The 27,835-nt window shown below is 44.7% G+C and overlaps 2 protein-coding genes across 5 annotated transcripts in view; one reads left to right on the forward strand and one right to left on the reverse strand.

Moving 5' to 3' along the window:
* The first annotated feature begins 1,475 nt into the window (after window positions 1-1,475).
* On the forward strand, window positions 1,476-3,432 carry LEAP2 (liver enriched antimicrobial peptide 2). The gene is made up of 3 exons (XM_077786642.2): window positions 1,476-1,620; window positions 2,045-2,184; window positions 3,097-3,432. Exons 1-3 carry the CDS (start codon window positions 1,564-1,566, stop codon window positions 3,131-3,133), a joined length of 234 nt encoding a protein of 77 aa, XP_077642768.1. The 5' UTR covers window positions 1,476-1,563; the 3' UTR covers window positions 3,134-3,432.
* A 556-nt stretch (window positions 3,433-3,988) lies between these two features.
* The window catches only part of AFF4 (ALF transcription elongation factor 4), a 46,509-nt gene continuing 22,662 nt past the window's right edge, over window positions 3,989-27,835 (reverse strand). For 3 of the 4 annotated variants that reach the window (XM_021541265.4, XM_085591611.1, XM_085591609.1), the window contains 17 exons: window positions 24,405-24,441; window positions 22,918-22,966; window positions 21,774-21,794; window positions 21,177-21,231; window positions 20,174-20,211; window positions 19,674-19,836; window positions 18,295-19,212; window positions 16,099-16,187; window positions 14,383-14,620; window positions 13,290-13,387; window positions 12,717-12,780; window positions 12,448-12,584; window positions 11,996-12,067; window positions 11,283-11,376; window positions 10,543-10,586; window positions 9,518-9,738; window positions 3,989-8,993 (listed from right to left, as the gene is read on the reverse strand). In XM_021541265.4, the coding sequence (XP_021396940.1) occupies window positions 8,875-8,993; window positions 9,518-9,738; window positions 10,543-10,586; window positions 11,283-11,376; window positions 11,996-12,067; window positions 12,448-12,584; window positions 12,717-12,780; window positions 13,290-13,387; window positions 14,383-14,620; window positions 16,099-16,187; window positions 18,295-19,212; window positions 19,674-19,836; window positions 20,174-20,211; window positions 21,177-21,231; window positions 21,774-21,794; window positions 22,918-22,966; window positions 24,405-24,441 (2,457 nt within the window). In that variant the 3' untranslated portion in view covers window positions 3,989-8,874. The remainder of the gene's footprint in view (window positions 8,994-9,517; window positions 9,739-10,542; window positions 10,587-11,282; window positions 11,377-11,995; window positions 12,068-12,447; window positions 12,585-12,716; window positions 12,781-13,289; window positions 13,388-14,382; window positions 14,621-16,098; window positions 16,188-18,294; window positions 19,213-19,673; window positions 19,837-20,173; window positions 20,212-21,176; window positions 21,232-21,773; window positions 21,795-22,917; window positions 22,967-24,404; window positions 24,442-27,835) is intronic. The other variant, XM_085591610.1, reaches the window with a different exon arrangement.

Raw genomic sequence — 27,835 nt, forward strand, 5'->3', positions numbered from 1 at the left:
GAGAAATGCCCAGCCAAATAAAAAAGAAACTTTTAAAGTTCAGCTACTTGTCTGTCATGATTTACTGTCCCATTTTCTTCTCTTAAGATCCAAGAAGGTGAAATAATGAAAATTTTGCTTCCTCCTCCCAGAGAAGCAAAATAAGTAGGGCAGAGGAAGGTGTGTAAGAACCATCCTATGATGAGAAGGATAAAATAGTGTTGTACACTGTGCTGGAAAGGTTTTTCTTTTAATCCCAATGAAATTTGGGCTAAGGGGTAATCATCTGACATCACAGCATTATCTTAATCTAAGTCACTTGCCCTCCACGCTGGCACTTGTGCCTTCATATTAAGCAATCAGAGAAATAGAGCCCGTGGCATCCAGATTTGTATTTACAATTTAGCTAAAACAGTTCATTATACACTTATTAAAGTATTTACTTGAATTCAGTATTCCAAAACCTGCACATGGCGACACAAGTTGGAATTCTCTGCATCACTCTGCAATCTCTGATGTCTTGACCCAACAGATGTGGGTACCAGACAGAACCACAGTGTGGTTTGGGTTGGAAAGGCTCTTGCAGCTCCCCCCCACCCTCCACTAGCCCAGGTTGCTCCAAGCCCCATCCAACGAGACCCACAAGATCCCACAGGTGAGGAGCCATGAGACACTGGGACAAGCACAGGTGTGTAGGCAGAGGGGAGAGGAGATGAGGTGCCAGCTGTGCTCACCCTTTCCTCTGCAGCTGCTGCAATCTCACTCCACAATGGAAAAACTGCGGTTTCCTCTTGATGACAATGAGCCCCTCCACCCCCATGGGAGCTGCTGGCACTTTTGGAAGCTTGATGCTGAGTGACACAGCTTGGGGCAGAGATGGCTCATCCATGAAACCACAGTCTGCACATGGAGCTCCCCAGCTCCAGACAAGCCCTGAGCAGCCTTTTCCATTATCGACCTAGAGATGATTATCTTTGACACCTTGCAAGAGCTCTGGGAGTTATCACACATTTTGCATTCCCAAACCCAGCTGGAAAGTGTTACACCTGCTTTTTGAGCACTGTGTGCCTGGAAATAAAGGTTAAGCAACTTCCTTATAGTTCTTTCACGTACCAAGAGTGAGAAACAAATCAAAAGTACAGCTCTCTGCTCCAAATCAGCTTGGTAAGACAACCCTTACCCCTGGTTGGCTAACTCAGAGCTATAGAAGTTAAATTAGGCTTTGGGCCACCCCCCTTTTGCTTACAAATAGACCATGGAGTTCTGGTAACATCTTAGGAGGAATTTAAAAAAAGGAACAGCTGGCACAAGAGGTCAGCACAGCTGACCAGACAAAGTACAAGTGGAAGGGGAGTAAATCATTAGCTCGAGATAGGCCTTGAACCAGATCACTGCAGCAGATGTAGACTTAGCAATTCTCCCTTGCTCCAAGGTGAACTTTGCTCCTGTAATAACTGGCAGGTGATGCAACGATAAGAGAATGAAGTCTATAAAAATGTGGCTGACAGCCTGGGAAGTCCCGACTGGAGCTCTTTGTGCCTCCTCTGCCCACGGCTGCTCCAAGTGACAGCTCCCTCTGGGAAGATGCACTGGTGGAAAGTGATGGCAGCCCTTCTGCTCTGCTCACTGCTGCTCAGCCAGGTAAACTGAGATAATACTGAAATAAACTATTTAAAGGGCTAATTCAAAGGACAGGCAGTCCATACAAGCCGTTGTGATTTGGACGGACAACTGGCAGGAGTTAAGAGGTGACAGCAGGGCTTTTTACAGGATTCAACATCATAAAAATGTAAGAGTTACTACCTAGTGAATCCTGGGCCACTCTGGGCCATAGCTCAGCCAGTGATTCTGCCTTCACTCCCAAGAAGATTAAAACCATCATTAATTTGGGTAGGTATTTCTTCGGGGTTGGGCTGCAAGCCGTGCTTTACCCAACGGGTGCTGCGATCTGAAAACCAGAAAGATTTCAAGCGCTTCACTTACAATGAAGACTGCTGGCCTCAGCAGCAGCAGAAGGGAGCCTGCAGCTGCCACGTGTGCTGACAGTCCCCCTGCTCTGTTCCAGAGCCACGGCGTGTCCCTGTCCCCAAGGCAGCCCCGCAGCCCCCGGCAGCGGCGCATGACGCCCTTCTGGAGAGGGGTGTCCCTGAGACCCATCGGAGCCTCGTGCAGAGACAACAGCGAGTGCCTCACCATGCTCTGCAGGTAACCACGCTCAGCTCCCCACCTGGGCTCTCCAAACGGGCCCCAGAGGTCACTCCGGGCATACAAAAGATGCCAGGAATAGATGGGGTAACACACTCAGACTCTTTAGTAAGCAGAACAAACAGAGCAGAGTCCAGGACTCCTGAGTGCCAGCCCCAGTCCTTTCACTGCAACCCCAAATAACCTGGCTGGGCAAAGAGAACAGAGGGCTCCAGACAGCTTTTGGGCCATTTATAGACCTTCCCATTAATCCTTCCTTGTAAAGCATGTACTAACAGAAAGTGAAAAATCCTCTATTAATATCTTACCCTAAATTAATCACTTTAAGGTGATTATTTAAGCTCATAGTTTAGAAAGCAACTACAATATCAAAAGCTATTTAATTCTCATTAGGCATGAGCAAATTGTCCAATAACATGTAAACTGATTAGTTAAAATTACTACTTAATGACTGAAAGGTGATTTTGTGTGGCACCTGTTACACACATAGACCAGCACACAGAGACAAGATAGAAAATAGTCATTTTCTACTATATGTAAGTAGCACTAATGGATAAGTATATCCTATTCTTAATAAATATTATATACTATATATATTATAATATATAGATAATACACTATATGTATATCCTATTATTAATGAATATTATTATAAGTAAGCTTATTTTATATTAGAAATTATCAGGATAAGTAAGTAAATATGACAGGGTGGTTGGAGCTGCTATGCTATGTTTGTAATTCTGATGGAAAGCGAAGACCAAAAAATGAATTAAGACTGAATAGCTGAGGGGAATACAGAGTGCCTGAACCCAGCACTGCTGGCACAGGGGCACAAATGTACCTGGGACCCCTGGCTGAGCCTGGCAGGACAGCCCCAGCCCTCAGTGCCTCATGATGGGATTTTTTTCCCAGGAAAAATCGCTGCCTCCTCTCCACGGCCTCAGCGTGAGCTGGCACCAAGCACAGCCTGCACTGTTACTGCTGATCCTGTTCCACACCCTTGGGATGTATTTATTGACTGCTCAGGAGCTGCAAGGGCCTCCAGCAATCAGAGGATTTAATATTTCTGTCACATGTGCTGATGAAAGGACTTCAAGGAGCTCGAGAGCATCTCCTCCCACAGCCACGCCTCTGGAGGCCTCTGGCCAAGCTCAATAAAAGGGCTCTGCATCTCCTCCTCGTTTGGTTTTTTTGTAATGCTTCCTATTATTTATTTGAAGGTGAGAATTAAAATATATATTCAGCAAAGCAGCTTGGTTTTCCTTGTATCTTGGGCACATGGATGGTGAGCACAGAGCTGGGGCTCAGTTCCAGCCAGACTTTGGACATTTATCCTTCCCCCTGGCAAGAGCATCAAGTAGATCAGGCCCCATCTCCTCCCAATCCAGCTCTTATCAGCTCTTATCAGCACTCTGATAAAGCCCTGTTGGAAAGAGGGAGCCAAACTGATAATACCGATAGCAATTCCAGTATCCTAAATATATCCAGCAATACATAGATTGAGAACTATTTACTTCTAATTACTTCTATTCAAAGTTACTTAAATACAGGTCCTAGACTGACTTTTGCCACTGACCTTCTCTCCTGTCTTAAAATGAATTGACCAAAATGATGTTTTGATGTGTTGGATGTTGACTCGGAGGCTGAAAGACAAAAAAAAAAATATCAGCAAGTCTGGACACACACGTTGGATGCTACTTTTCTTTTGTTTCACAAAACAGTAGGATCAAGGAATGAAAATTCTGCCTCAAAATGCACTTCCAGGGAGGAGAAGGCCCCACAAAACAGATACAAGCACAGGGGGTTGGAAGTTTAATACAGAAAATCTATTTGATATTTATTAAACTTAGTTTCTCCAGTTACAGTTTTGCATTGTACAAAGCATTTTAATGACACAGTAGTTAAAAAGATCTTTACAAATTGAAATGTGATACCCTTTTCTCCAAATATTTTAATTGCCATAAATTTGTTTAAAAATACACATTAAACGCATGTTTCAGACACTAAACTTTCTATAATCTCAATACCACAAAATACATAGAATATACTATACAGATGTGGAAAAAATCTAGTTAGTATATAATACTTTGCTCACCATTAACAGCTTTATTACGTGAAATGCACATACTGACTTAGAAATCCTAATTTTGAGCCCCAAAGTACCCTTTGAAATTTCAAATGTATTGCAACAAATAAAATCACAGTTTGTTTCTATTTTTTCTGGTTTTGGTTGAAGACAGATGCCCAAATATTTCGATAGAAAACAAAATGTAACACATGGACTTGTCATGTACAAAGCATAAAACAGAGACATCCCATTAGTTACTAACAGTACCTTTCTGTAGGATTAATCAGGGCTTCATTTATAAGTGACAGGTTAAAAGTTACCTCCCCTCCCCAGCCCTCCCCCAAAAGAAAAACCCCTTCTTCACCAAATAATAATTTCAAATAAGATAAAGGATTTTTAATAAATATATAAGCACTTTATCCTCCATATACAAAATTTTTTTTTTTTAAACAATTTAAAAGGGGGACCAGATACAAATGTCAGGAACTGTGCTTGGAAAGTCATGCCTGGTCCTTGGAGTAGGGTTTGGGACATGGAATGCCAAGGCAGCGCCAGGAGCCGGGGCAGGGCTGGCGGCAGGGAGGGCAGCCCCAGGGACGGGCACACGGCCAGGGGGAACTGAGCTCCCAGGTGGGATTGAAGCAGGGCAAGCACGGGCACACCAAGAGCCCAGCTGGGAGCTGGAACAGCTCCCGGGACACGCAGGGGCTGAGCTGAGCTGCCCAGGGTCACTGCAACCCCTTCCCTCCCCGGGGCCAGCCCAGCCCCAGCCCCAGCCCCGGGCACACCGAGACCCCACCGCCTGCTCTGGAACCCCCCTGGAACTGCTCTGGTTTGGTGAGCAAAGCTCTGGCTCCTCTCTGTCCTTCAGGATGCCCAGCACTGACCCCGCTGCTGCTGCTCGGGAACAGGGGATTTCCAGAACGCCGACACATCACAGGGAGAAGTTTCAACCCTGACCCAAGGATTTGTCGTGAAGGGAAGAATTTGGAAAGTTGTTTACTCCCCAATGGGTAATTCAAACTTGACTTGCTCAGGCCCTTGTGGATCTGCCTCAATGGAAACACTGCAGTGACAGCAAAAGTCTGTTCGGAAAATGACATTAAATACAGCAAAGGTAGTTTCTTTCTCTTTCCAGCAGTTTGCCTTTTGGGCAAATTCCATAATTCTCTGCCTACGGCTTTATTTTACTTGCCCCAGGCAAGTGCTACATCATTCCCATAAATTCTGACTCTCTGTGTGTTGGGGCCATTCATAAATACATTTCAGGGCATTTTTTGTTACCACAGCAATCAAGCCTCAGCAATCTAAAGGAATATACATTGCACTCCTGGATAATATGCAATATTTATCACCAATAAGATGGTGACTCAGCACTCAATAAATAATATATCAATATAGTCAGTTGCACCATAATCTAAAAACAAGTATAACATATACTTTGGACAGACTGAGTCATAGATATATACATATATATTAAAAGACACATACAATACAAATTGCATACTGCCATCGAAGCCAAGGAGAGCCATCCGTCTGCTCTGCTTTATGGCTGAGATTCAAATCAAAACAAAACTCTTGGGCTGGTTTACTCTGGGGTCCTGAAGATTTGTTTGGAATTATAAATGGTTTGCACCTTTATCACCTGGAACCTGCAAGTCTGAGAGCAAAGTCAAACAGCACAGATAGCTGAGCAAGCCTAGTCTGATTGAGCCATTTATAAGATTCACCAACTGGGGCCATGATCAGCAAGGGAATTCAAATTACAGCATTGATATGCATTGATCCATATTCCCTGCCCAGGGAATCATTTGGGAAGCCAGGACTGGGGAATCCCTCCTTAAGTCACTCCTGTGACCTGCAACTCCCCTGTGGTGCTGGGAGCTGCCAGGACAGGGACAGAGCCCTCCTGCTTTGGCTGAGGGATGGAAGCCTAGGACTTAATTGCTTTATTTTTTTGGCTATAAAATCTGATCAAGTACAGAACTTTCCTCTTGGAAACAAGGGTCAATCCCAAATTAAGATACGCTTTTGGAATTGTGAGGTTTGAACTGATCTGTTTGCACCAGCCCCAGCTGCACAAGGCGTTTCCCAGCCATCCCCTGCGGATCCTGCACGGACACAACGCCTGGGACAGCGCTCCGGAGGAAATGCCACCATGGAGTTCACTCACCCTTCAGCTGGGACACTTCCAACCAGCTCAGCTCCACACTTGGACACAATGCTAAAAAAGCCTTCTGGTTGTTTAAAGCCAATTTCTAAGATCCACTGCTCTAGGGATAAGCAATGCGTTTTCAAGGGGCCAATTTTGGTGACACCGAAAGGTATTTGTGGGACTCTAGTTAAGGAAAAAAAATTCCCCGAGATGCCACCATTCCTGCTGACAGCAATGGTGACTGTGCACAAAGGAGCAAGCCAAGAACAGCCACGCTGGCTAGTGCAGCACTACACACAAACCCACCCACGAATGCAACTTCTACCAAGGGATTTCTCAGCGTCAGAGGTGTGCGAGGCACTTCAGAGGAGGAAAGGAAACACAGCTGACAGTGTCCCATGCCCACGGTGGGGAGTTTGAGGGTACAGAGTTCTGTCTCCAACAGCAAAGACTAACAGAAAGGTGACCTTGCACAGTGATTCCATAAAAAGGATGCTGGGACAGACCTGAAGAGTCGAGTCAGGGAGAGCCCCAGGTCTGTTCCCCGTTTATCAATCCGGACGTAGCAAAGCTTTTCTGGAAGTACAAAACACGCTGGGACGCAAAGGAAGCTCTACGAAGATGCAGCTACCTTGTAGTAGGTTACTAATTTGCAAAACTTCTAAACTCTTAAAGCCCATAGGACATACTGCAGTACTAAGGAGCGTAGAATTCTATTCCTTCTCTCGAGGTTGCCGTGATTTTGGCACTTAACTACACCTACACAAAAAATTTAGTGCAATAATTTTCCTGAACATGCACGTTCATATCTGGTACAGAATAAAGGGTTCAATGGGAGAGAAAACAAAGCAGCATTCCACAATCTCACTCCAAAGGATTCAGAGTTGGACTCTGGGGAAGGAGACCACCACGATGAGTCAGTTTGTGTGACAGACACTGGGACTTTGAAAAAGGAAATGGAATTTTACCCAAGTACTGCAGAAGACCACTGCATACAGTATACCTGGTCCTGCTGTAAAACATCTTGTAAACAGTTCATAAAATCTTCATCTAAAAGTAAGGCATAAGGCACACCAGACATGTTGGGGGCACTAAGCAATACTGAAAGCAGTAGCATTTGAAACCTTTAACTCAGACAAGCACCTCACGTGGAAAGGTACTTTGGTTTGCACTCGGAGAGGGGCCACCTGCAGCTCCACCAACCCTCTGTGGCACCCAGCAGCCCCCTCGGGAGCAGACGTTAGTGACATGAACGGGACCTTCATCAGCACGGGGTAAAGCCAAGTTTGCCATCCATCCTGCACAGAACAGTGCTTCCTGCAGGAGCAGCTCTGCTCCCACCCCACGGTGCCTGCTGCACTGCCAGCCTGTAGTGTCCATCCCCAGCAGACCCTAAGAGGACAAAATGGACCTAGAGTTCTACCAAAGATTCCTGGTTTCTCAGTCAATGGAAAAGATGCAAATGACCGTTCTGGTAGGAACTGAGCTACTCTTGGGTTTGGAACCACAAAGTTCCCCAATTTCGTAACTGTCCGAAAGTGACAAGCACGGAAACAAAAGGAATTTGAAATGAAAAGATGCAAAAAAGCACGAGATTGTCCTTTTCCAAAGCCTTTCCTGTTTGCATCGCACCCATCGGACTGAAGGTCATTCCTACACCATTGCCTGGACGTTACATTAAATGCAAATCACTGTAATGTTTTGTGATTGTTATAGTGTTAATCGATGGCTTGAAGCTGCCTTGGAAACAATCCAAGACAGATCCAGCTAAATATTTTTCCATATAAATTTCTTTATAATTCATTTAAATGAAGTATCTCAATACGTAGAAGAATATCTGGAACTTTTCTATTTAGTACAAATTCTGCAATAATAAATCTGTAGTTGTCATTTATTAGTCGACTCATAGGCATTAGGCATGAGAAGTATGGTGTCCCTACTCGTTAGAACCTATCAACCCTAGTTCCTTTTACAGGCTCTACCACCACAAGACATTACAGAGTAACAAAGCTCACGAAGTACTTAAATAAAGTGTCTAGGTTTAATTTCTAAGTACTCAAAAGGGGAAATTTAGGGAAGATATAGCTAAAACCAGCCCCAAAGGGGGCTTTTCAAAATTAAAATTAAAAAAATTAAAATAAATAGGATTTAAACTGACTATTCATGTATTGTGACTGGAATTCCAATGATCTATCAATGACAGATCAGCAAAACTACAACTTTTACGTAGCAAATTTTCAAATATTTAAATAACTTAAACCGGGAATACTGGAGAAGTCCATGAACCAGCTGATTTGGGGTTAAACACAAAACACAAATGAGGATGGGAGACGTGGGAAAGCATTCCTTGCTCTTAGTGTCAACTAAGCAATGTGTTATGGCAGTCTTCCTTATTGACATGACACAGTGTTGTGGAGAGGAATCAGAGGCAGCTGAAGAAGGGCAGGGCAGGGCTGGGCTGGGCTCCTCACTTGGCGTCCAGGCGCAGCCAGTGCAGGCCCTGCCGCGTGTAACGCACCAGCTCCGTCATGATGCTCGTGTTAAACACCAGGGGCCCCATCACCTTGTCCAGTTCTGCAAAGAACTCTGCAACAGCACAAACACAGGTTAAAGAAGCACCTTTGGTAACCACACCCGACCCCAGCTCCCAGCATCAACGGCTGCGGTAGGAAAAAAGGGAATGAGGAGAGGTGGGGGAATGGGGGAAGTCAGGAGAAAGGTCCTTGCTAATCCATGTCTTTACTCTTCTGCACAAGACTGCTTGGAAACAACCAAACCATTGCCAAACTTCTTGGTTTTCCCCTAAAACTTGTATCTCACTAGCTGACAATAATTAAACTACTGCCAAACTTCCTTAAGGAGTTTTCGCTAAAGAATTCCGGAAAGGGAAATGCACCAAGTTCATCTTCCTACACTGAACATTTTACAGGAAACACAGCAAACATCTTTATGTCACAACTCCAACACCACCTTGACAACCACAACGCCCAGCCTGGGGTATCCCTACAACCCAAGGTGGCACCTTCCCCCTGGATTTTGCAGAGGTTCAGCATCCAGGGCTCCATCAACAGAATCAAAGCCTCAGAGTGTTCCAGCCCCCTAAGCCTTACCTTTCTGCTCTCTCGAGAGCTGTTCTGCTTGTTCCCAGATTTCAGTGGCATAGAGGAAGTTGGAGGTGACCTGGACGTAGCTGGCAGCCATCTGATGGATGCGCTGCGGGATCGTCACCGAGGACCCGCTCCCTGAAGGGTTGGCTGCCCCGGAAGAGTAATTTCCTGAATTCCCTGGAGACAGCTTTGGAGAGACTGGAGATGGCATCCCGACAGGTTTGCTGCTCACCCAGAGGGGAAGATGGAATTGGAAAGGCAGAAATGGACCAGCTTTAGACACACCATGCTCTGAGATGTCCCCTAAGATCACTCTGCCCACACTCAGGGTGTGGGATGGGAAAACACTCCCACTTTACACACCAAAAATCAGGATTTGCCCTACAACTAATGGAAATCTCGAGCTGGGAACTGCTGAGGATCCTCCAATAATTATTTATAGCTTACAAAACCTAATTACCAAACCTCAGCATCTCAGAATTCAATAAAATCTAAAATTAATAGTTTAAATGAACCTTAAAGAATAAGAACAAAAAAATTACAGCTACCTGGTAACTCCATTGCCAGAATATTGCACTGTGTAACATTACAGTAGATAACACAATGGAAATCTGAAGTGGCCTCCACCTTAAACTCATGGAATAATTTATCAAAGGTCCATTATTGGGTTTAAAAGAGCAGAAGTAATTGCTAAACTATGGAACAGAGAATCCTGCAAGTGCTTGTAACCTCTGGCCTTGCAGCACTAATAAAGGTCTTGTTTGGGGGGAGAAGCATTAAATTAAACACCAAAACTCCCTGGGATAAATGGTTTGTGGGTTAGTGGCACACTGCTCCTTTTTTAGCCTGACAAACCCTGCAGAGCTGCAGCACCTCCATGCACCATGATAATTACACAAAAAATGGATCAAAATCCACACCCTTCAAATAACCACCCCAAAAGCTGCTCCCTGAGCCCCCTGGCACTCAGAAAATGGAGAAAACGTCCTTTACGTTGAGAAATAGAAGTAACAGCTTTTGCCACTCACCTTCCCATACCAGGGGATGGTGCTTGAGAATTATTGTAGCAATTCTGTGTGGGGAAAAAGACACATTTCACCTGATTTGTCCTTATACTTTCACTAGCTATATTTTACCTGGTTGTTTAATTGGTTCTTTTTAACCAATTTTTTTTTTTTCCAGTTGTACTTTCAAGTTATGTTCTCAATAATATCACAATAAACTGTAATTTAGAGAAATATCCTTTTTTACTGATGGCCAAGACACAAATTAAGGGGTTATTTTAGCAAAGCAAACAAGTATTAGCTCGTTGTCCCTTATGGAAACATTTTAGGTTTTTTTCAGCCCTTTAACAGAAAGAATCTGTTATCACTGGCAGTGAACAATTAAAGATATCACAAATCTGAGACTGGGTATGTGATGAGCCTGTTTCCTCTCAGCACTGAGAGCTGGAAACTTCAGAATCAGCTGCATAGGAATTTAGATAAATTTATGGGTAATTTCCCCAAACCCAGCCAACATCCCATGGCAAACAACCTTCTCCTTGAAGCCTACTACATTTATTAAAGAAAATCAAATGAACAGAGTTGTCGTGCCAGGACCAGCAGGGTTATGGTTATTAAAGCTCTGCCCAGATTTAATACACCTTCAAGTCCAGTTCTAAACAGGTGTTCACATGCAGCAGTCTCAAATTGGATTTGGGGACTTTAAGTGATGTAGAGCTTCCACATCATTAGTTTTAATGTTTAGAAAATACAGATGCAATTACCTTCAGATGTTCAGTCAGAGTTTTTGAGTATTTCAATGCACTTTCCTTTTTCAGTTTGAAAAGCCTCAGGTAGAGCAGAGCTTGGCACCGAAGGCTGCCCAAAGACAGGACAATCAGTCACAATTAAAGTCAGGTTTATCTCAACTCAGTGAATTGCAAAAATCTAATAGCTGTGGACTTGATGTTCTCCCTGCCAACTCAGCTCTCAAGTTGATACTCAACCAGAAAATCCACAACCACCTTGAAATTCTGAAGGGAATTTAGAACTGGAACAGCTCCTTGTGCCTGGAGCTGGAACTGAAACTCGCAGTGCTCTGCTGGGCTTGGGAGACACCACCCAGTGAGTCCCTCTGCTCCCCCCTGAACCTCTGGTCCTCTACACCTCCTGCTCCCTCAGCCTCAGGGCTGCTGCCAGTCCCCACAGCCAGTCCAAGTGTGATTTATCCCTGGCTCAGGGCTCAGGAGGCACCTCCTGCTCTCACCCTTCAATGCTGCAATGCCTTGGCCCTTGCTGGCAGCATTTACAGCAATCAGGCAACATTTACAGCTGGCCCATCTACAGCAATCAGACAGAGATTAATGTTCGTGTACAGCCAAGTGGAAACTCCTGTGTTTGCTTCAGGAACACCCAAGAGCTCAGTGTAAACCAGCAATTTGTGCAGGTTACAGATGTGAAATGCACGAGGGCACTGCAGGAGTGCCAGCACACTCACCAAAGCACTGCCAGCCTTTTGTCTGCAGCCGTCGCATCCGGGGCCAAGTAATTCTTCAGTTTCATAGTGTATCTGCAGAGAAAGGCAGCAGATCAGCCCCAAAACAAAAACCACTTCCATTTATCATTCACACAACACTCATGTTCTCATGAATTGCCAGTTTCTGCTGTCCCCGCTGTTTTAGGAACATCTCTCAGCCCCGAATGAAGCACTGACTCAGCAGTTACCAGAATAATTCTGCTCCTTGTGGGTCACTCATTGTAAAGGGACTTGAAGCCTCAGCAGAAATCACCTCACCCTTCCTGGAAATGCTTTAAACCCAGCAACTGAAATTACTGGTCACTGCTCCAGTGTTACTAGGAATGACAACAGATCTCAAAATCTGGGCCAAACCTCTGACTCCCAGAGCTCCCCCCACCCACCAGCCCCTGCAGGAGCTCAGCAAAGCTTACTTGATTAATTCCACAGTTTCTGAATACATAGGGAACGGGGACTTGGATTCCTGAGCATTTTTCTCCAATGCATTCCCACACTCAATGAAGGACACGACAGCATCCAGGTAGTACACGGCCTTCTCAAACCTGTCCGACTGCGGGAGGAGGAAGAGCTCAGGAACACAAAGCAGGGAAATTGCAGCACAGAGGGCAGGAGAATGGCAAAGGCAGCAAGCCAGCCCCAGGATCAGGGGCACACGCTGGGGGGGCACTGGAGAGCCACTCACCAAAGCATCTGCATTGTGTTTCAGCTTCTTTGCTTCCTGCAAATAATGATCAGCTGAGTAAGTCCTGCAAGAGAGGACACAGACTGAGGGACTGGAGCCACCCACTTACACAGCCTTTTGTAACTTCATCTCCTTCATACTACCACATTTCAGGGCTTTTCCTGCTCTAACTTATGCTATGATAAAACTGTTTAATGGGATCTATTAATTTAGTTAACTAAAAATTGTTAAAAGTAGTTTCAAGTTAATTCTCTAGTATCAGGTAATTCCAACAATATTTCAAGCAAGTTCTTAAGCAGAAAGTTACTCTACATTTGGTGCAAACATAATTTCATCTGTAAAGTGAATTTAAGGAAGGGCTTTCAGAGCAAGCTGACATCTGAATTGGCCCAACTGAAACCTCAAGTCTGCACAAGATGGTGAAATATTTCTTTTCTTTTCAAGGTATTTTCTTTGACAAAGAGCTTGTGTGTAACATCTTCTGCGGAGGAAAATGCCAGCTCTGCTCCGTGGGAGCTGCTTGTGCTCGAGATCCTGAGCTCCAGGGAGGGAAAGGGAATTTTCTGTCCTTACCTATCATCAAAAACGAGCTTTGCTCTCCTCGACTTCGCACTTTCCGTGGCCTGAGCAGAGGCGGGAGGGCAGCTGGAGGAATTGTTCAGGATCTTTTCCTGGAAGGGAAATCCATGCCATGATTACAAGAAAAGCATTTGTGGTGTAAATTCCCCCATGGCTTCCCCATTCCCCCCAGGAAGGACAGCCTGCAGGAGCACTGGGAATAACTCAGCTTTCAGTTATTCAGTTATTTCAGGATGCTCCCACAGGGCTGGGCTGGGGCTCCTCCTGCAGAGGGGAGGGTGCAGCCCTCCAGAATCACCAGGGTCAGGAAATTCCTCCCCTCATCTCACCTGTCACTGTTTCTAAATCCTGCTTTTCTACTCTAACAGAGATGAGGAAGATTTGGAGGCTTTCTATCAACAACACTCTCTCTGAATGCCTTTGCCTTGAAAAGCTCACACAGGAGTAGTTACTCCTCTGAGAAAGACATGAGTAAAAGCACACCTGAAGTATAAAACAACAAACACACCACAAATTAACAGCTCGCTGGGGGACATTCATATTTTTAAATTCTATCACATAGATCTTCCCACCCTAAATCTCTTACAAACCATTTTCTGCACCATCTCCATAACCATGTTTTCTCCCCTCCAACCATGGAGAGCTCTGTAAATTGCTAAGCTGGAGTTGAAATAATATTTCTACAGTGTCATAAAATGAGCGCCAGAGCATGGACTGAGCTCCTGCTGTCCTCTGAAACCAGGACAAGTTCTGTGTCTGCTCTGAGGAGACAAGAGCAGACTCACAGCTCAATTTTCAGCTTTCTAGTGATGTTCTTATTAACCACCTGAACTGAACAGGCAGCACCAGCCACCAGGGGTGACTAAGCCCATTCCTCCACTAACACAGGGATCTGGCAGGATAAACATTTGTATTCCATGATCTCTCCAAGGTGTCCTCTCATTTGTGGCCTTCCAAGGCACTTGAGCTCTATGACAGGAAACAATGCACACCCCAAACTAATTGGTGTTTTAAATTGAACTGGAAATGGTTGTTTAGATCAAACTATAAAAAAGTACAAGAGGCAGGGACAGAACCAGTCCTTTACCTTGGCTTCCTTGGCACTGCTGGAGCCCTTCCCCTCTGTCTTCTTCTGCTTGGAAGAGGAGCTGCTCTTGCTGCCACTGCTGCTCTCCTTGCCCGGGTTGCTGCTGGATTTTAGGGATGAGGACTGACTGACTGTTCTCTTCCTGGAGCTGTGTTCCTGCTTGGAATCCTTCTGCAGGGCTGGGGCAGCAGGGGAGGGCAGCAAATCCTTCTCTTTAACAGCACTTGGCTTTGAAGACCTGGAAAAGAAGAACAAATTCAGGGTTTGGGTTTCTTAACAAACAAAACCAAAATCAAAACAAACGAAAACAACCCCAAAAAAACAAAATTCAGATTTTTAAATCTCTAACTAAACACCTTTTTTCCCCCCCAAGATTTTTACTGTCAGCCCCAGCTTTGGAGAAAAGCAGAATAATCCTCTCGGTGAGTAGGTTTCTCCACAGCCAGATTGAACTTGTTTTCACCATTTTATTTGTTCTGACCTGAAAGCACAGGCAAACCCAGACAAGTTCTAACCATAAAACCACACCCCTGCACCAGTTCTGTACAAAAACCACCCCAATCCCTCCCAATTTCAGCAGTGGGAGCCAGTGCCAGCATCAGGCTGTCTGTGCACACCAGGCAGCCAACAGCTGCAGGGAAAGATGCTCCAGATAAAGCTCTGGAACCCAGGCAAGGGGAAACTTCCCCAGCACAGCCTTTCAGGACACTCTCACTTGGCAGCTGAGGGATGCTCTTGGCTATTCCTGCCCTCCCACCATTATTATTTTTACACATTATTTCTAGAGAAATTATATTTCATTTAATTAAATGGCCTTTGGAGAACTGCACTGGCAATCAAGCAAACAACAGAAAAAATCAAATATCAGGTAAAAAATCAAACTATCCATTCATTCTACAGCTGTTTCCTATCAAACAGTAAGACACTGTTTAATTTAGAAGGGGCAAACACAAGTTGTAGCATCCAAACTGCTGCAGCTTCTCACACCTTTATAATTTGGCAATTACTCACTGGACAGGAATATTTTCCATGACACAATTATACCAGTTTTTGTTGCTTGAACTGAAACAGAACTTTCAAAATGCAGTGGAAAAAACTGTATCTCTCCTGTGGGTTAACACTGACCAAGGAATCAATCAAATAAAGGCAAAACAGGTATTGCAAAAAGCATGGGGAATCCAGAAAAAGCATATTAAACAATGGGACTGATCTGCTCATTCTGTACTACTTTGCTTTGGTATCACACTTTTCTTGCACTAACAAATCAAGAGAACGGAGGTAAATCCATGGATCCAAAGCTCAATGCCATCAGCTTCCCAAAGAAAACCAGCTCAGGTGTTTATTCCCAGTTTAAAACTTACTAAACAGAGAATTACCAGAAGGGGTTAATTTAAAAGCCCAGAGTTTGATTTATAGTCCAAATCCAAGCCCCACTGTGTATCAGAGAAAACCAGGAAGGAAATTTCCCTTCACAGGAGGGGTCACCTCATTTTGTTAAGGAACACAATTGTCCTTGGCCAGTGTTTTTAGGGATGGAAATTCATTTCCACCAATTGCTTGTAGAAACTCTGAAGTACATTTGTTGGAAAGGTAAGAAAAAAATGTTACCAATTTTTTGAGGAAATCTTGGGGTGGGAGAGAGGAGAAGAGGGGGAAGATGAGCACCATTCTCTCCAGAGCCACCCAGACCCCAGAGCAGGAAGAGCAGATACTCACTCCCTGCTGCTGGAATTCTTGTGTCCTGAGGGAGCTTTTTCTTCCAGTTTCGTTTTCTTGCTTTCACTGGCTCTGTTTTCATCCTCGTTCTGAGCAAAAAGATCCACATTTACACATCACTGAGAGTGGATTTTTCACACTGAGAGCCATCGTTCAGCAGGTGTTTCACAGTCACTACAGACCCCAAAACCATCCTTACAAATCCTTACCAGACCCTGGTATTGGAACAAAATGAAAATCCCAGTCTGGCTGCTAAATCACAACCTGATAAAAGCAGCAACAGCCAAGTTGTTCATTTCAGCACAGATCAATTACAGCCATGAATCTCAGGAAAATCTGCCAAAGGCTTTGGCAAGATCAGGAGACAGATTTGATGTTGTGGGGTCTAAAGAGGTGTCTGATGAATGCCAGAAAAGGGTAAAAATCTAATCATCAGTCTATTAAAGTCAGCTCAGAGATGGTGAAGACTAGGTATTGATATTAATTTAATCCTCAGGTCACAGGTTCTTGAAGGTAAATTTCTAAGATGTCTTCACTGAGCACTGGAGAGCTCAATCCAGTGAATAAGAGGGAAAATGGGGCCTCACAGAATAAATCATCTGGCAACAAATCCAGATTGAAACCCCAAAGGTTCTGGTTTTGTTACTGAAGCTGCAACCTGACAACTGGAATCAAGGAAACTCAGGAAATGTAGAAAATCAAGTGGTAGCACTTGGGTTTGGAGCACAAACTTAAAACTGCAGGGTGGGGAAAGGGGTTCTGTCCTTGCCTCACCCAGGTTTCCATCCTCTCAGGAAGCATCAGAGGGATCTGAGGCTTCACAACATTTAACCACCACTGTTTCCTGGGAAAAAGCCTGAATTTAACTGGTCTCACCAAAGCTTTGTGGTTTGGCTGTGAGACTACGGATCTTTAATACTGTAATTCCAAATGTGATCTTAAAGGCAAAACTAGCCAAAGAGAGAGAAATCAGGGAATGCAGACCCACTGGAACATGTGAGTGCATTCCCAGGAGCATCAGGAATTATACAGCAACACCTGCAAAAGTAATTGCTCACTGTACTGGGCAGAGTTATTCCCTTTTTACAAAAGAAGCTCATTTCTCACTTCACTTCTTCAGCCAGAGAAAACAGCAATCTCAGTTAGGAACAGTACAGGACAAATCTGTTTGCAGTTACATGTCAGGGCTCCTGCACAACACTGACTTCAGCCAGTGATCAAGTTTACTTTGGTTGCTCAGTAGGAAACTGGTGGAACTGGAATGATCCATTCTCCTCTGGGAATGATCACCCACAATCCTGGGACTGCAGCCCCTGTCAGATCCCTTTGACATGGTAAAATGGGATTTTTAGAGGGACATCCAGAGCAGCACAGGGATTTTGAATCCCTGCCCCAGGGCCTCATAGCCCTACACTCTAGGAAACCAGACTCCCTGGATCACTGAGCCCAGCTGACAGCCCCAGCTTTGCCCTTTATACAGGGTCCCTGTGCTGAGCTTCCAGCAAGCTGTTTAAAATTACACCAGCATTGACTTCTCACATTCCCCCCTCCAAGAGTATCCCTTCTGTTCAGATCTGACTCTTGTCATTTTACTGTCTCCCAGCCATTCCTGCTTCTTTCTTCTAGCTGAAAAGATGAAATGCTTTTGGAACACATGCAGTATTATAACAGAGAGATGACACTGCTCCCAGTAAAGCAGCACTTGAGATGTTTGCTGCTGCTGCCATGCCCCAGGCCCAGTCCTGCCCCATCCTTTCTCCTGTCAATGGGCAATTCCACGGCTCAGGGAGCTGATCCAGCTGAAAACTGACTTTTGGGGTTTTTTCCCCCAGGTGGATTTCCCATTGGATTAGCTGTCTGAGCTGACCTGCAGAGCACCAGGGGCTGTGCCAGGGAGGCAGGAGAGGGCCGGGGGCAGAGCTCAGAGGCACAGATCTGTGACCTCCCTGAGCTCTGGCTACAGGGCTGCCACCCCTAGAGGTGTTTCTGCAAGAAAATCCCAACAGTCTCTGCAAGAAAATCCTAACAGTCTCCTGCACCAGCACAGGGATGATCCACAGGGATGATGCCGTTCTACACAGGGCAGCAGAGCCCCTCCTGCACAGCTCAGTCCCTGCCCTGAGGTGCCACCTGCATTCTGTGCTGCTCAACGCTCTGAGGGCTGGGAGAAGAGGGAGATCTCCCCAGAGTGCTGACCTGTTTGTGTTTCCTCTTGCCTTTGGTGGAGCTCTTGTCCGAGGGCTGTTTCTGGGCCTCGCGGGCGTGTTTCTCCGGAGCGCTCTTCTTCTCCGCCTTGGCTCCCTCGGCGTCCTTGTAAGGCTTCCCTGGTATCCTGGATAAGAGGCTCAGGTCAATCTTCACAATGAGTGGGTACCTTTCATCAGGATCACTCAGTGGGGACAGAAGCTCTTTCTCTTCCATAGGAGAGAACATTCTTTGCCGAAAAAAGCTGTCATCCTCCTCCATGGAAGATTTAACAGGAGTCCTATTGCTCTCAGAGTATTTGGGTGTTTGTGAGGAAGGAGGCAGACTCTCATTTTCATCTGAATCAGAGGATGAGGTATCTGTTTCGATGAATTCCCTGGATTTCTGGGCAGATTTGCTTGAAGCCTTGTATTTCTTTTTCTCTGTTGTAGGTCGAGGGGAAGACTTGGGCTCCTTTTTTATATTGGGTTTCCTGGAGCCTTTGGTGGCTGCCTTGTGCCTGTTTGAAGGGATATTTGTTGCCATGTCTACTGGGGTTTCACTTTCTATTTTAAGACCTCCTCTGGGCTCTTCCACAGATGTCTTTTCTGCTTTCTTGGGCTGTTTTTTGCCTACAGTCCTCCTTTGAGTCGAGCTGTCGCTCTGGGCAGGTGATTTCTGCCTCCCGCGACTGCTCTCCGAGCCCTTCTGGGTGGGTTTGGAATCTCTCCCTGGTGTAGAAGAAATGGAATCCTTGGATCCACCTTGATCAGTGTACCCACTCCCTGTACCCTGATCTCGTCCCTCTTTCTTGTAGCCTTGGGAAGAAGGGATATTGCTGTCCACGGAAGAAGCTGGTGACACTTTATGGGAATTGACTTTGTTCAACCAGTTATCCAGCTGCCACTTGTTTGTGGGTGGTGGCTCTGGCTAAAAACAAAGTAAAAAACAGAGTTAGATAAAATATTTCCCACTTCTTCCATCTTTTCCACGTGGCAGCTGTATGATGCTGCACACCAATGCACAAGGTACACCCAAAACCCGAGATAAATAAATGAAATACAGGCCCAAATAACACAAATTTTCCCTTTGTTTGCTACCAACAGGCAAGTTGTATTTGATGCCATGATTTTTTAGGGTTCTGATACCATATCTAACTCTGCTCTCCAACAGACAACTGGTGGTAAAAACCACCTAAAATCAAACATCAGATGTGGGCTTCTAGAGAACTGCCACATGCACCACAGGAACTGGAGCAGAACAGCCCAGCCCGACAGCGAGCCCATGTTGGTCAGTGCTTTGTCTTTAACAGTGAGAATTTACTGAACTTTTGTGCTGGTAAGTGGCAGGACTGGAGCCCAGCTGCTGAAGGCAGGCCCTGGCTGCCCTACCTCGGGGGATGCACTCTGGGATGGCTCGTTGGCCTCGCTGTCACTGGAGCTGCTCTCGCTCTCCGAGTCGGAGCCGGAGCTGCTCTCGGAGCCGCTGTGGCTGCTCGAGTCATCCCTGGAGTTGTCTGCTCCTTCACTGTTGTGCTGGGAAGGCTCAGAATTACTGCAACAGAAAGCAGGGAAACCAAGCATTACCTGAGGCACAGGTACATCCTTCAAATCCTTTCATTAGGAGTGACAAAAAAAATCAGGAGAAAATTCAGCCTAGGTGAACACAGATAAGCCTGGAAACAAACAGCCTTTGGGTGTTGTTCCTTCCCAAAGTGGTCAGTCTCATTTGCAATACTTAATATTATATTTATTACTATTTAATCACTGATTAAATTCTCATCACTTTTGCTTTAGTACAAGGCAAAGATGAATTTGGAAAGGAGACCAAGCCAGGAGTGCTGACAGGGCTGAACTTCCCCACTGTGCTGCAATCCCCCAGGAATTCCTACCTTCCAGGTGTGCTCCTTGGCACGGTCTTATCGCAGTCCTGCAATTAAAAAAAAAGAGCATGAAGCTTCTAGAAGCTATTTTAGGCTGGCATATACAATTAAGTTGCACAACATTGGTTTAGAGCCTTTAATTTTTTAAAAAATCATTATTTGCAGTAGTTTAAATTTATCTGCATTTTCCTTATGCAGAAAGAGAAGCAGCGTTATTTGCTCCAAATTTTCAGTACAAATCTCTATATTCTGACTCCATTTGTGAGAGTTCCCATTTCTACCACTAATTAATATCCTGTTTCCACCTTTTTGAATCAGATGATTCAGCATTTCACAATGATTTTCTGAGATGCTCAAGGTAAGTAAAGTCACCAACTCCCAGTTTTCCACTTGAAGAAAATCAAGTACCAGAACTGGGAACAGGAACAGAAGAAACCCCAGAGCAGTGGGGGTTACTGGGCAGTACAGACACGTTTTATTTTTATTTAGCAAGTTAAGTGCCAGTCTGGCAGAAGCTGCACAAAGTTAATCCCGAGAAGAATGAAAAAGAGACTTTTTGATAAATGTGAAGGTGCAGCTGTGCTCCCAGGGACTCCCTGTCACCCCAAATACCCCAGGGCACCAATGCACACAGATGTTCACACCATGAGCTCTGTAGCTGGGATGGCAGAACACAAAGGGGTTTATCTTTAATTAAGGAGCCATTATACCAGTTTTAAAGTACACTACTGTTATTTGATGTTCAGAGAACGCCCATGTGAAATCAGTTAATAAAAATTTCTAGATAAAAGCAAACTGTTTCCACAAAACACAACATTTCATTTTGCTTGCACAAAATTTTCCCCAAGATTACATTTAAGAATGCCTGAGTTTGTCTAAAAACATTCCATGAGATTTCAGTTTCACAGCTCTCCTGCTAAGCTGCCCAGTTTGCTGCTGGGTCATGCTCCCTGCCCAGGGCTGCCCCATGGATGAGTGCAGAGTTTTTTGGGAACTGATCTAAGGAACATACCTGCTCTCCATCGCTGTCTTCACTACTGCTAAGTTTTAAGTCATCTTTCAACATACTAAGGGAAAAGGGAGAAAGTGAGACAAGTTTTTCCAAGTACTTTAATTACTTCCAAAGCATTCTGCTAGATCTCACCATGGCACTGTTTATCCTGCAGGGGCTGCGTGGGTGAGAGCCACCAGACAGCACTCACACATTTCATGGTTAAGAATGGGGAGTTGAGTCATTCTTCAAAGAATGAGGATTCAGGTATTTTGGCTCCTGAGTCCATTCTGTTAAATTTAGAAAGGAAATCTGACACAATTTACTGGTGTGGGAGGAGGTAACTTGTGTTATGTTCAACTCCTTACACACAATGGCCAAGAATTGTGTTTGAAATGGAGGAAAAAAAGCCAGCCCCAGTGGCTGCTTCCTGTCTCATGGCAGCAGTGCAACTGTCCTAAGCCATCATTAATTACTGTTATCCAAAGCCATAATTACTGCTGGTAGTCACACACACACACAGTTCCACATACTGAGAATACATGAGCACAATGAAAACACACAGCAGGGCCTTTGTGATTACTGGAAACATTTGATTATAAAAAGAAAACATCTTACTCTGTCTGGTTCGATTCACATCTGTGGAGGGAAAATAAGAAAGAATTAAGTCTGACTCTTCCTGAGCTTCCCATGAGCTGCTCTGCTGATGATCTGAACAGGAACATCAACCTCAAGGAGCTCACTCCTGAACTCCTGGCCATTGCTATAATTTTACAAATTATGCATTTATCTCCTTTTTAAGGGTTTTCTTTACCAGGTCATAATCACTTAAAGATATATATTTGAAGTTGCTTTGTCATAGTAAACATCATTTAAACTTCCTTCTCCTGCATCCCAGCTCAGCAGGTGTCCAATGCTGCCTCTTCTCTCAGGGGTTCTCTCATTCCCAGCTTTGGCAATGGCACAGCTCCCTCTCAGCACCTCTCTGAACTGCCTGATTTTGGGACACTGGCTCCAGGTTTGTATGAATTGAAGGGGGTTTCTTTTGTTTTATTTCTTTCTCACAGGTCAGGTGCTTTTTCATCTTACCAATTCTGTGGCAGAAGCACCAGGCTGCATCCTGTGTGTGCATCCCAATAAAAGTTAACTGAGGAATGTTACTAACCCAGTCATCTTTCAGAGCCAGCTTTCATCAACACACTATCAGCTGGTAAATATTTATTTTTATGGGCACATTTATTTGGAAACCATCTTTAAACTGCATATCATTGATTTTTAAGTCTGAGGAAGGTGGATTACAGCCATGTAGAACATTCCAGTTGCCTCTGTGTTTTTCTGTGTTGCTGGGTCTGCAAAATGTTTGTCAGGGACTTAAAGAGAAAGCAGAACAAACCTCACAAGATCCCAGACCCAGTTTTCTGTCTCCTCCAATAAAAAACCTTCCCTCATCCTGAATTTGTGCAACTTCCAGCTGTCAGCTCTGCAAGGCCTGTTAGGTCCCATCCTTTCTGATTCCCAAGCCAATTCCAAACTCCTGCTCCTCTCCTGGCAGCTGACAGGAAAGCAAAGGAGCAGAAAGGCAGCTCAGGGTATTTTTTTACTCACTCCAGTGAGCAATATTTGGTTTATTGTCCCAAAAAACCTTTTCCTGCCAGCCAAGGAGATGGATGCTGGAATGGCACTCACATTCTACTAAACACCTTTTCCTACATCTCTTAAAACACAACTTTTGTTTGTGAAATGTTTTCCAGCAGCCACTTACGATTTGGATTGATGACCATTGGATGTTTTGGAGGAGGGATTGTATCGTTCTAGGAGAAGAAAAGAAGAAAAGCACAGCTGAAAACTCAGGCACAGCAGAAGTGCCCCCAAAGCTGCCACAAGGATGGATAAAGCAAGGCCATGTGAGGGGACAGGAGGGAGCAGCACCCAGGTGACACCAGGTACCACCTCCCCCAGGCTGAGGGAGGGAGCAATGCAGAGACAAAACACCAAATACAGCAAATCATTTAACCAAGAAAATAGAGAAAATCAGCTAAATCATTGCTGTGTAAACCAATACACACTTAATTTGTCATTAATGGTGTGAAAACTGTTCTGCTCCTAGCAAGACGGAATTCTTGCTTTACACATGCAGGACATGGATCCACCTGCACACAGCCTCTGATGGATGAGAACCTCCACACCCCAAAATCCAACTCACACACTAACTGCGACAGCAGGAACACACCCTGACAAAATCTGTTTCTCAGTTTGGGGTTTCTTCCCTTCCCTTTTCTTTCATTCTTGTAAATAACTGGGTGCAGCTCAACAAAAACAAGAGCAGAGGCTGTTAAAAGCTCTCCAGAAAACCCAAACAGGCACAGGAAACTGGCTCTGCGTTTAATTAACCTTGGCTCTTCTTTTCCACACCTAAAGATCAGCTGCCCCTATAACGTGAGCCTAGGGTTTAGCATTATGGAATTAAGCTTGAATTTGTTTCCTTAATTCCCCACTGTATCAGATGTTCAGATTAAGCTGCTTGTGAATATCTAAGAATAAACCATTCTTCTTTTACTATTTAAGCTGTTTAATCACTTCAAGAGGGAGTGGAAGGACTTTTGGAAGGTAACAGCACAAACTTAATTCAATTTTACCTGGTATTTACCTGAGTTTTATGTTCTTTTAAGCAATACTCAAAATAATGACAAAGAAATAAAAGCGACTTTTTTCTGAAGTCTAAAAGTGCAAGAAACTCAAGGATAATATCATGTGATTTAAGTTCTTGACCAGTTCTCTCTCTTGACTTTAAAATGTCAAAGTAAAAAAAAAAGAAAACCAGTGAAAATGCTGTGTGCTTTTTCTACTGGAATAAAATCAAAAGCACTCTTCTGGTTTCTAATATGTCCCTAAGCAGGGGGTTGGGTTTTTTAAGGTATTTTGGTTTAGTACTCAGTTACTTTCAAATCAATCAACCATAGAGGCATTTTGTAAAGAATTGGATCAATTAAAATAAATCTTTTCCCTCAAACACACCACCCTTCCACTCAGTGATAACCTCCAAGATCTGAACAAGAAAAGCAGAATAAAATCAAGCAACTGTTTAACAGCTTAAAAGTTGAGAAAGCAGAGAAAATCTGAAGTGAGTCTCCATCCTGTGAGCAGTCTGGAAAACCTCATTTCCTAAAACTCTGACATCTTGGGAGATGCTGAGAACACCGAAAGACAACAAAAACATTCAACACATTCCAGGAAGTTTCATGTACTCACTCTGTTCTCCAGTGCCAAAACTGGACTGCTGAGACTCCTGGGGGAATAAAACATCACAAGTGGGTTTTTTTTTTCAGTGGGAATTTAAGGTACTAAAAACCAGGCTGGAAGGAAGATATCCTTTCTACTTAATGGATGACACTTAAGTCTCTGGAAAAGGTGAAAAAACAATAACAGGCAGAGAAAGGGGGATTCTTTCCCCAGGTGAGACCTTCACACTCCTCTTCCTCACCCACTTCCTGCTGTTCCCAAAGGCACATCAGGGCTGAAACTCCCAAATCCCCGTGTGACTTCCCTAAATCCCCTCCTCCTCTGTGTTTAGGATGGAAAGGAACTGTTCAGGATGTTTGTTTATGCTCCTGATACACACACAAACTTTGCTGCTGTTTGAAGTTCTTCAAGCACACACAGCAATTGGAACAGGGAAAATCTCCCAACAAACAATATTCCTCAGCCACGCAGGAGCCTCAGGGACAAGGTGAGCTTTCAAATGGGACCAGCTCTGCACACTCTGCCCCAAAGGCTCCACGTGGGTCCCTGGCAAGCCCAGCCTGGGTGGGCAGCACAGAATTCCAGCCTGCAACAGCCAGCTCTGGCAGAAAAGCCAGTAAAATGGTATTTTAGATTCACAGGATGGGCTGGGCTGGGCTGGAAGGGATCCCAAAGCTCACCCAGTGCCAACCCCGCCACGGCAGGGACACTCCCACTGTCCCAGGTGTCCCCAAGCCCTGTCCAGCCTGGCCTTGGGCACTGCCAGGGATCCAGGGGCAGCCACAGCTGCTCTGGGTACCTGTGCCAGGGCTGCCCACCCTCCCAGGAAACAATTCCTGCCCAATATCCTGTAAAACCAGCCAGGAAAGAGGAAACCTTGCAGGTTTTAGCACTTCTATCATCCTCAGTATTCCCATTTCAGAAACTCCAATTCTGACTCCCAAGATACAGCAGATTATGAATGTTTTTGAAATCCTAAACCATTGTTTTAACAAACACACAGAGGCTACTGAGCCACCTCAAACTCCCTTCCAGGCTCGAGTGCCTTTTTAAAACAGGACCTTCCTGACCTCATTTCAAAATGAGGACAACTGACGACCCCAGAAAAACAAACTCAGTCCAATATTTGCAATTTCTAGTTGTATACACACATTTTACTTACATGCTCTGGCAATGGCAAACCAGAACTACCATTCAACAATGAATTCCACTTTTCCTGGTCCACCTCTGACCTGGTTTTCCCTCACACCAAGCCAGTGCCAGGCAGTGGTTACAGAGGCAATTTACAGAATGAAGTTTTTAAACACACAAAAGCTTTATACAGCAAAGCACTCTTGAGGTGTTTTCATTTTCCTTCAGCTTTGTATTTCAAAAATGGAACAATGCATTGAACAAGACTTTTGTGGATGGAAAACTTCATAAGGACCTTTCCTTGGGAAGTATTTCAAATACTAATACTACTAATCTTTACTAATTGAAAGGAAGGGACAACAAAAACAATAATAAAAAATTGAGAAAGAATTCAAAAGCAAAGCAAAACTGGAGAGGAGCCTTGTGAACAGCTACACTCCCTTCAAAATAAATTTATTTCTTAAAATTTCACAAGTAGGAGGAGGCAGGTGGGAATCCCTGGTTACCTTTTGCCGCTGGCAGCTCAGCCAAGCCAACAAACTGAGTGAAAAAAACAAATAAAGACTTCAAACTCTACATTTGCAAAGCCACAGCACTGGGGGAGAATGGGATAGGGAACTGGCACCCCTTCCAGCAGCACAGGGATTGGGAACTCTGCAGAACACACCTGCCTAATTCCTCATTTGAGTCAACTTCCTATTTCAGAGGCAAAGCACTGGCTCTCAGCTAAGTGCATTTTAATGAGGTGTTATGGTTCAATGTGCAACTTTTTCCAACTCCCTTGCCATCTGCTGGATACATATTTCTTTAAGAAACTCAGACACTAAAAAAAAAAAAAGTTCTACTTTCAACTCCCAGGTTATTGAGAGCAGCAGCTTCTAAAGAGAAAGCAGCTTCTGCTTGAGAAAGAAATTGCAACCAACTGAAAGGAAAGAAACCCTTTAAAGCAAAGTTTAATGGACTGAGGTTACACAGGGAAGACACTGGAGCAGGAAACAAAAACTCTGACAAAAACACCTGGGGAGAGGAATTCTGCAGCTGGACAGAGGCAGCAGGGCTGGGTTCCCATCCCACAGCCGTGGCTGAGGGGAACGAGGCCATTCCCAGGGGACACCAAAAGCTCAGGTGAGATCTCCTTTCTGCTTCCCAGGAGGAAATCTGTGTGTCCCAGCAGGGCAGGGATGGCAGAAGGGCTCCTGCTGGCCCCAGCCCTGCAGAGGTACAGGCACAGCAAGACCCCTGGAATCCCAGCCTTCCTCCCCCAGCCTGCAGCTGGGCTGCTCAATGCATTTTACAAACACTGCCAGCATTTCTGGAGTGTCTGACTGTGAGCCCATGGACAAAATTATAGAGTGTTAGGTCACAGCATAACATTTTTTATCAAGACACAGCAATCTGCATTTTTCCATAGCATCCATAAAACTTTCCCTGACCTATTTTCATGGAGTTTTCTCTTCTGATCCAAAGACTTCCTGGGAACTATTAGATATATTTATAGCAGTCAGAGAGGCCTCAGTCAGGAGGTTGGGTTCCTTGGAGTTACTCACTCCCTACACACAGGGAAAGCGATCCCATCCCAAGAGTCTGACAAATAAAATCAAGTGGTCTACCAAGGGCAGCTTCACTTTATGTGAGCAGGAAGAACACACCAAGCTGTGCCCACAGGGGCAATGCTGTGAAACACTTCAGCAATAAATGGAGCACAGTTTTACAGAGAAGGAGCTTTCCTCCAACAGAACTGCTTGATTAAAGCAAACCACTGTTGTGTTTTACTTGGTGGATTCTGCTCTGGGCCCAGACTGCACAGGCCCATGGCTCACTAACTCCCTGGAATTCTGCAGAGCTGCTGCTGCCAAGAATGACAAGAGGGGAGAAAGGCAGAGGAAATTATAGGCTTTGGATGCAGAGAGAGAATTTGACAGAGTTCCATGGCTAAAATGTGCAGCCACAAAATAAAAAAGCTGGCAAAAAGTCAAAAAGACTCAGAGCAGCCATAAATGGAATTTTTTGCAAACTGGGTGAAGAGACACAATCCAGGTTGAGAGGTTCAAAAAGCCCCACAAGCCTCCTTTTTGTTCAGACACTGCCAGAGCTGTGCAGTGTTACGTGGCCTCTGTGGCACAGCCACATGGATTTCTGCACACCTTCCTCTCCCCCAGCTCAGTCAAATGCCAGGGAAACTAAAACCAAGCAGCCCCACAGCCAAGGGTGCCCAAAATGCAAAGGGAAAATATCTCCCCAAAGGTTCAGGAATGAGCACTCAAAGCAGAGGAATAAGGACCTTTGTTGATGAGGAAAGGTGTGGAATT

This window comes from Lonchura striata, chromosome 13 (assembly GCF_050655825.1).
Source record: "Lonchura striata isolate lonStrDom1 chromosome 13, ASM5065582v1, whole genome shotgun sequence".
Lineage (NCBI taxonomy): Eukaryota > Metazoa > Chordata > Aves > Passeriformes > Estrildidae > Lonchura > Lonchura striata.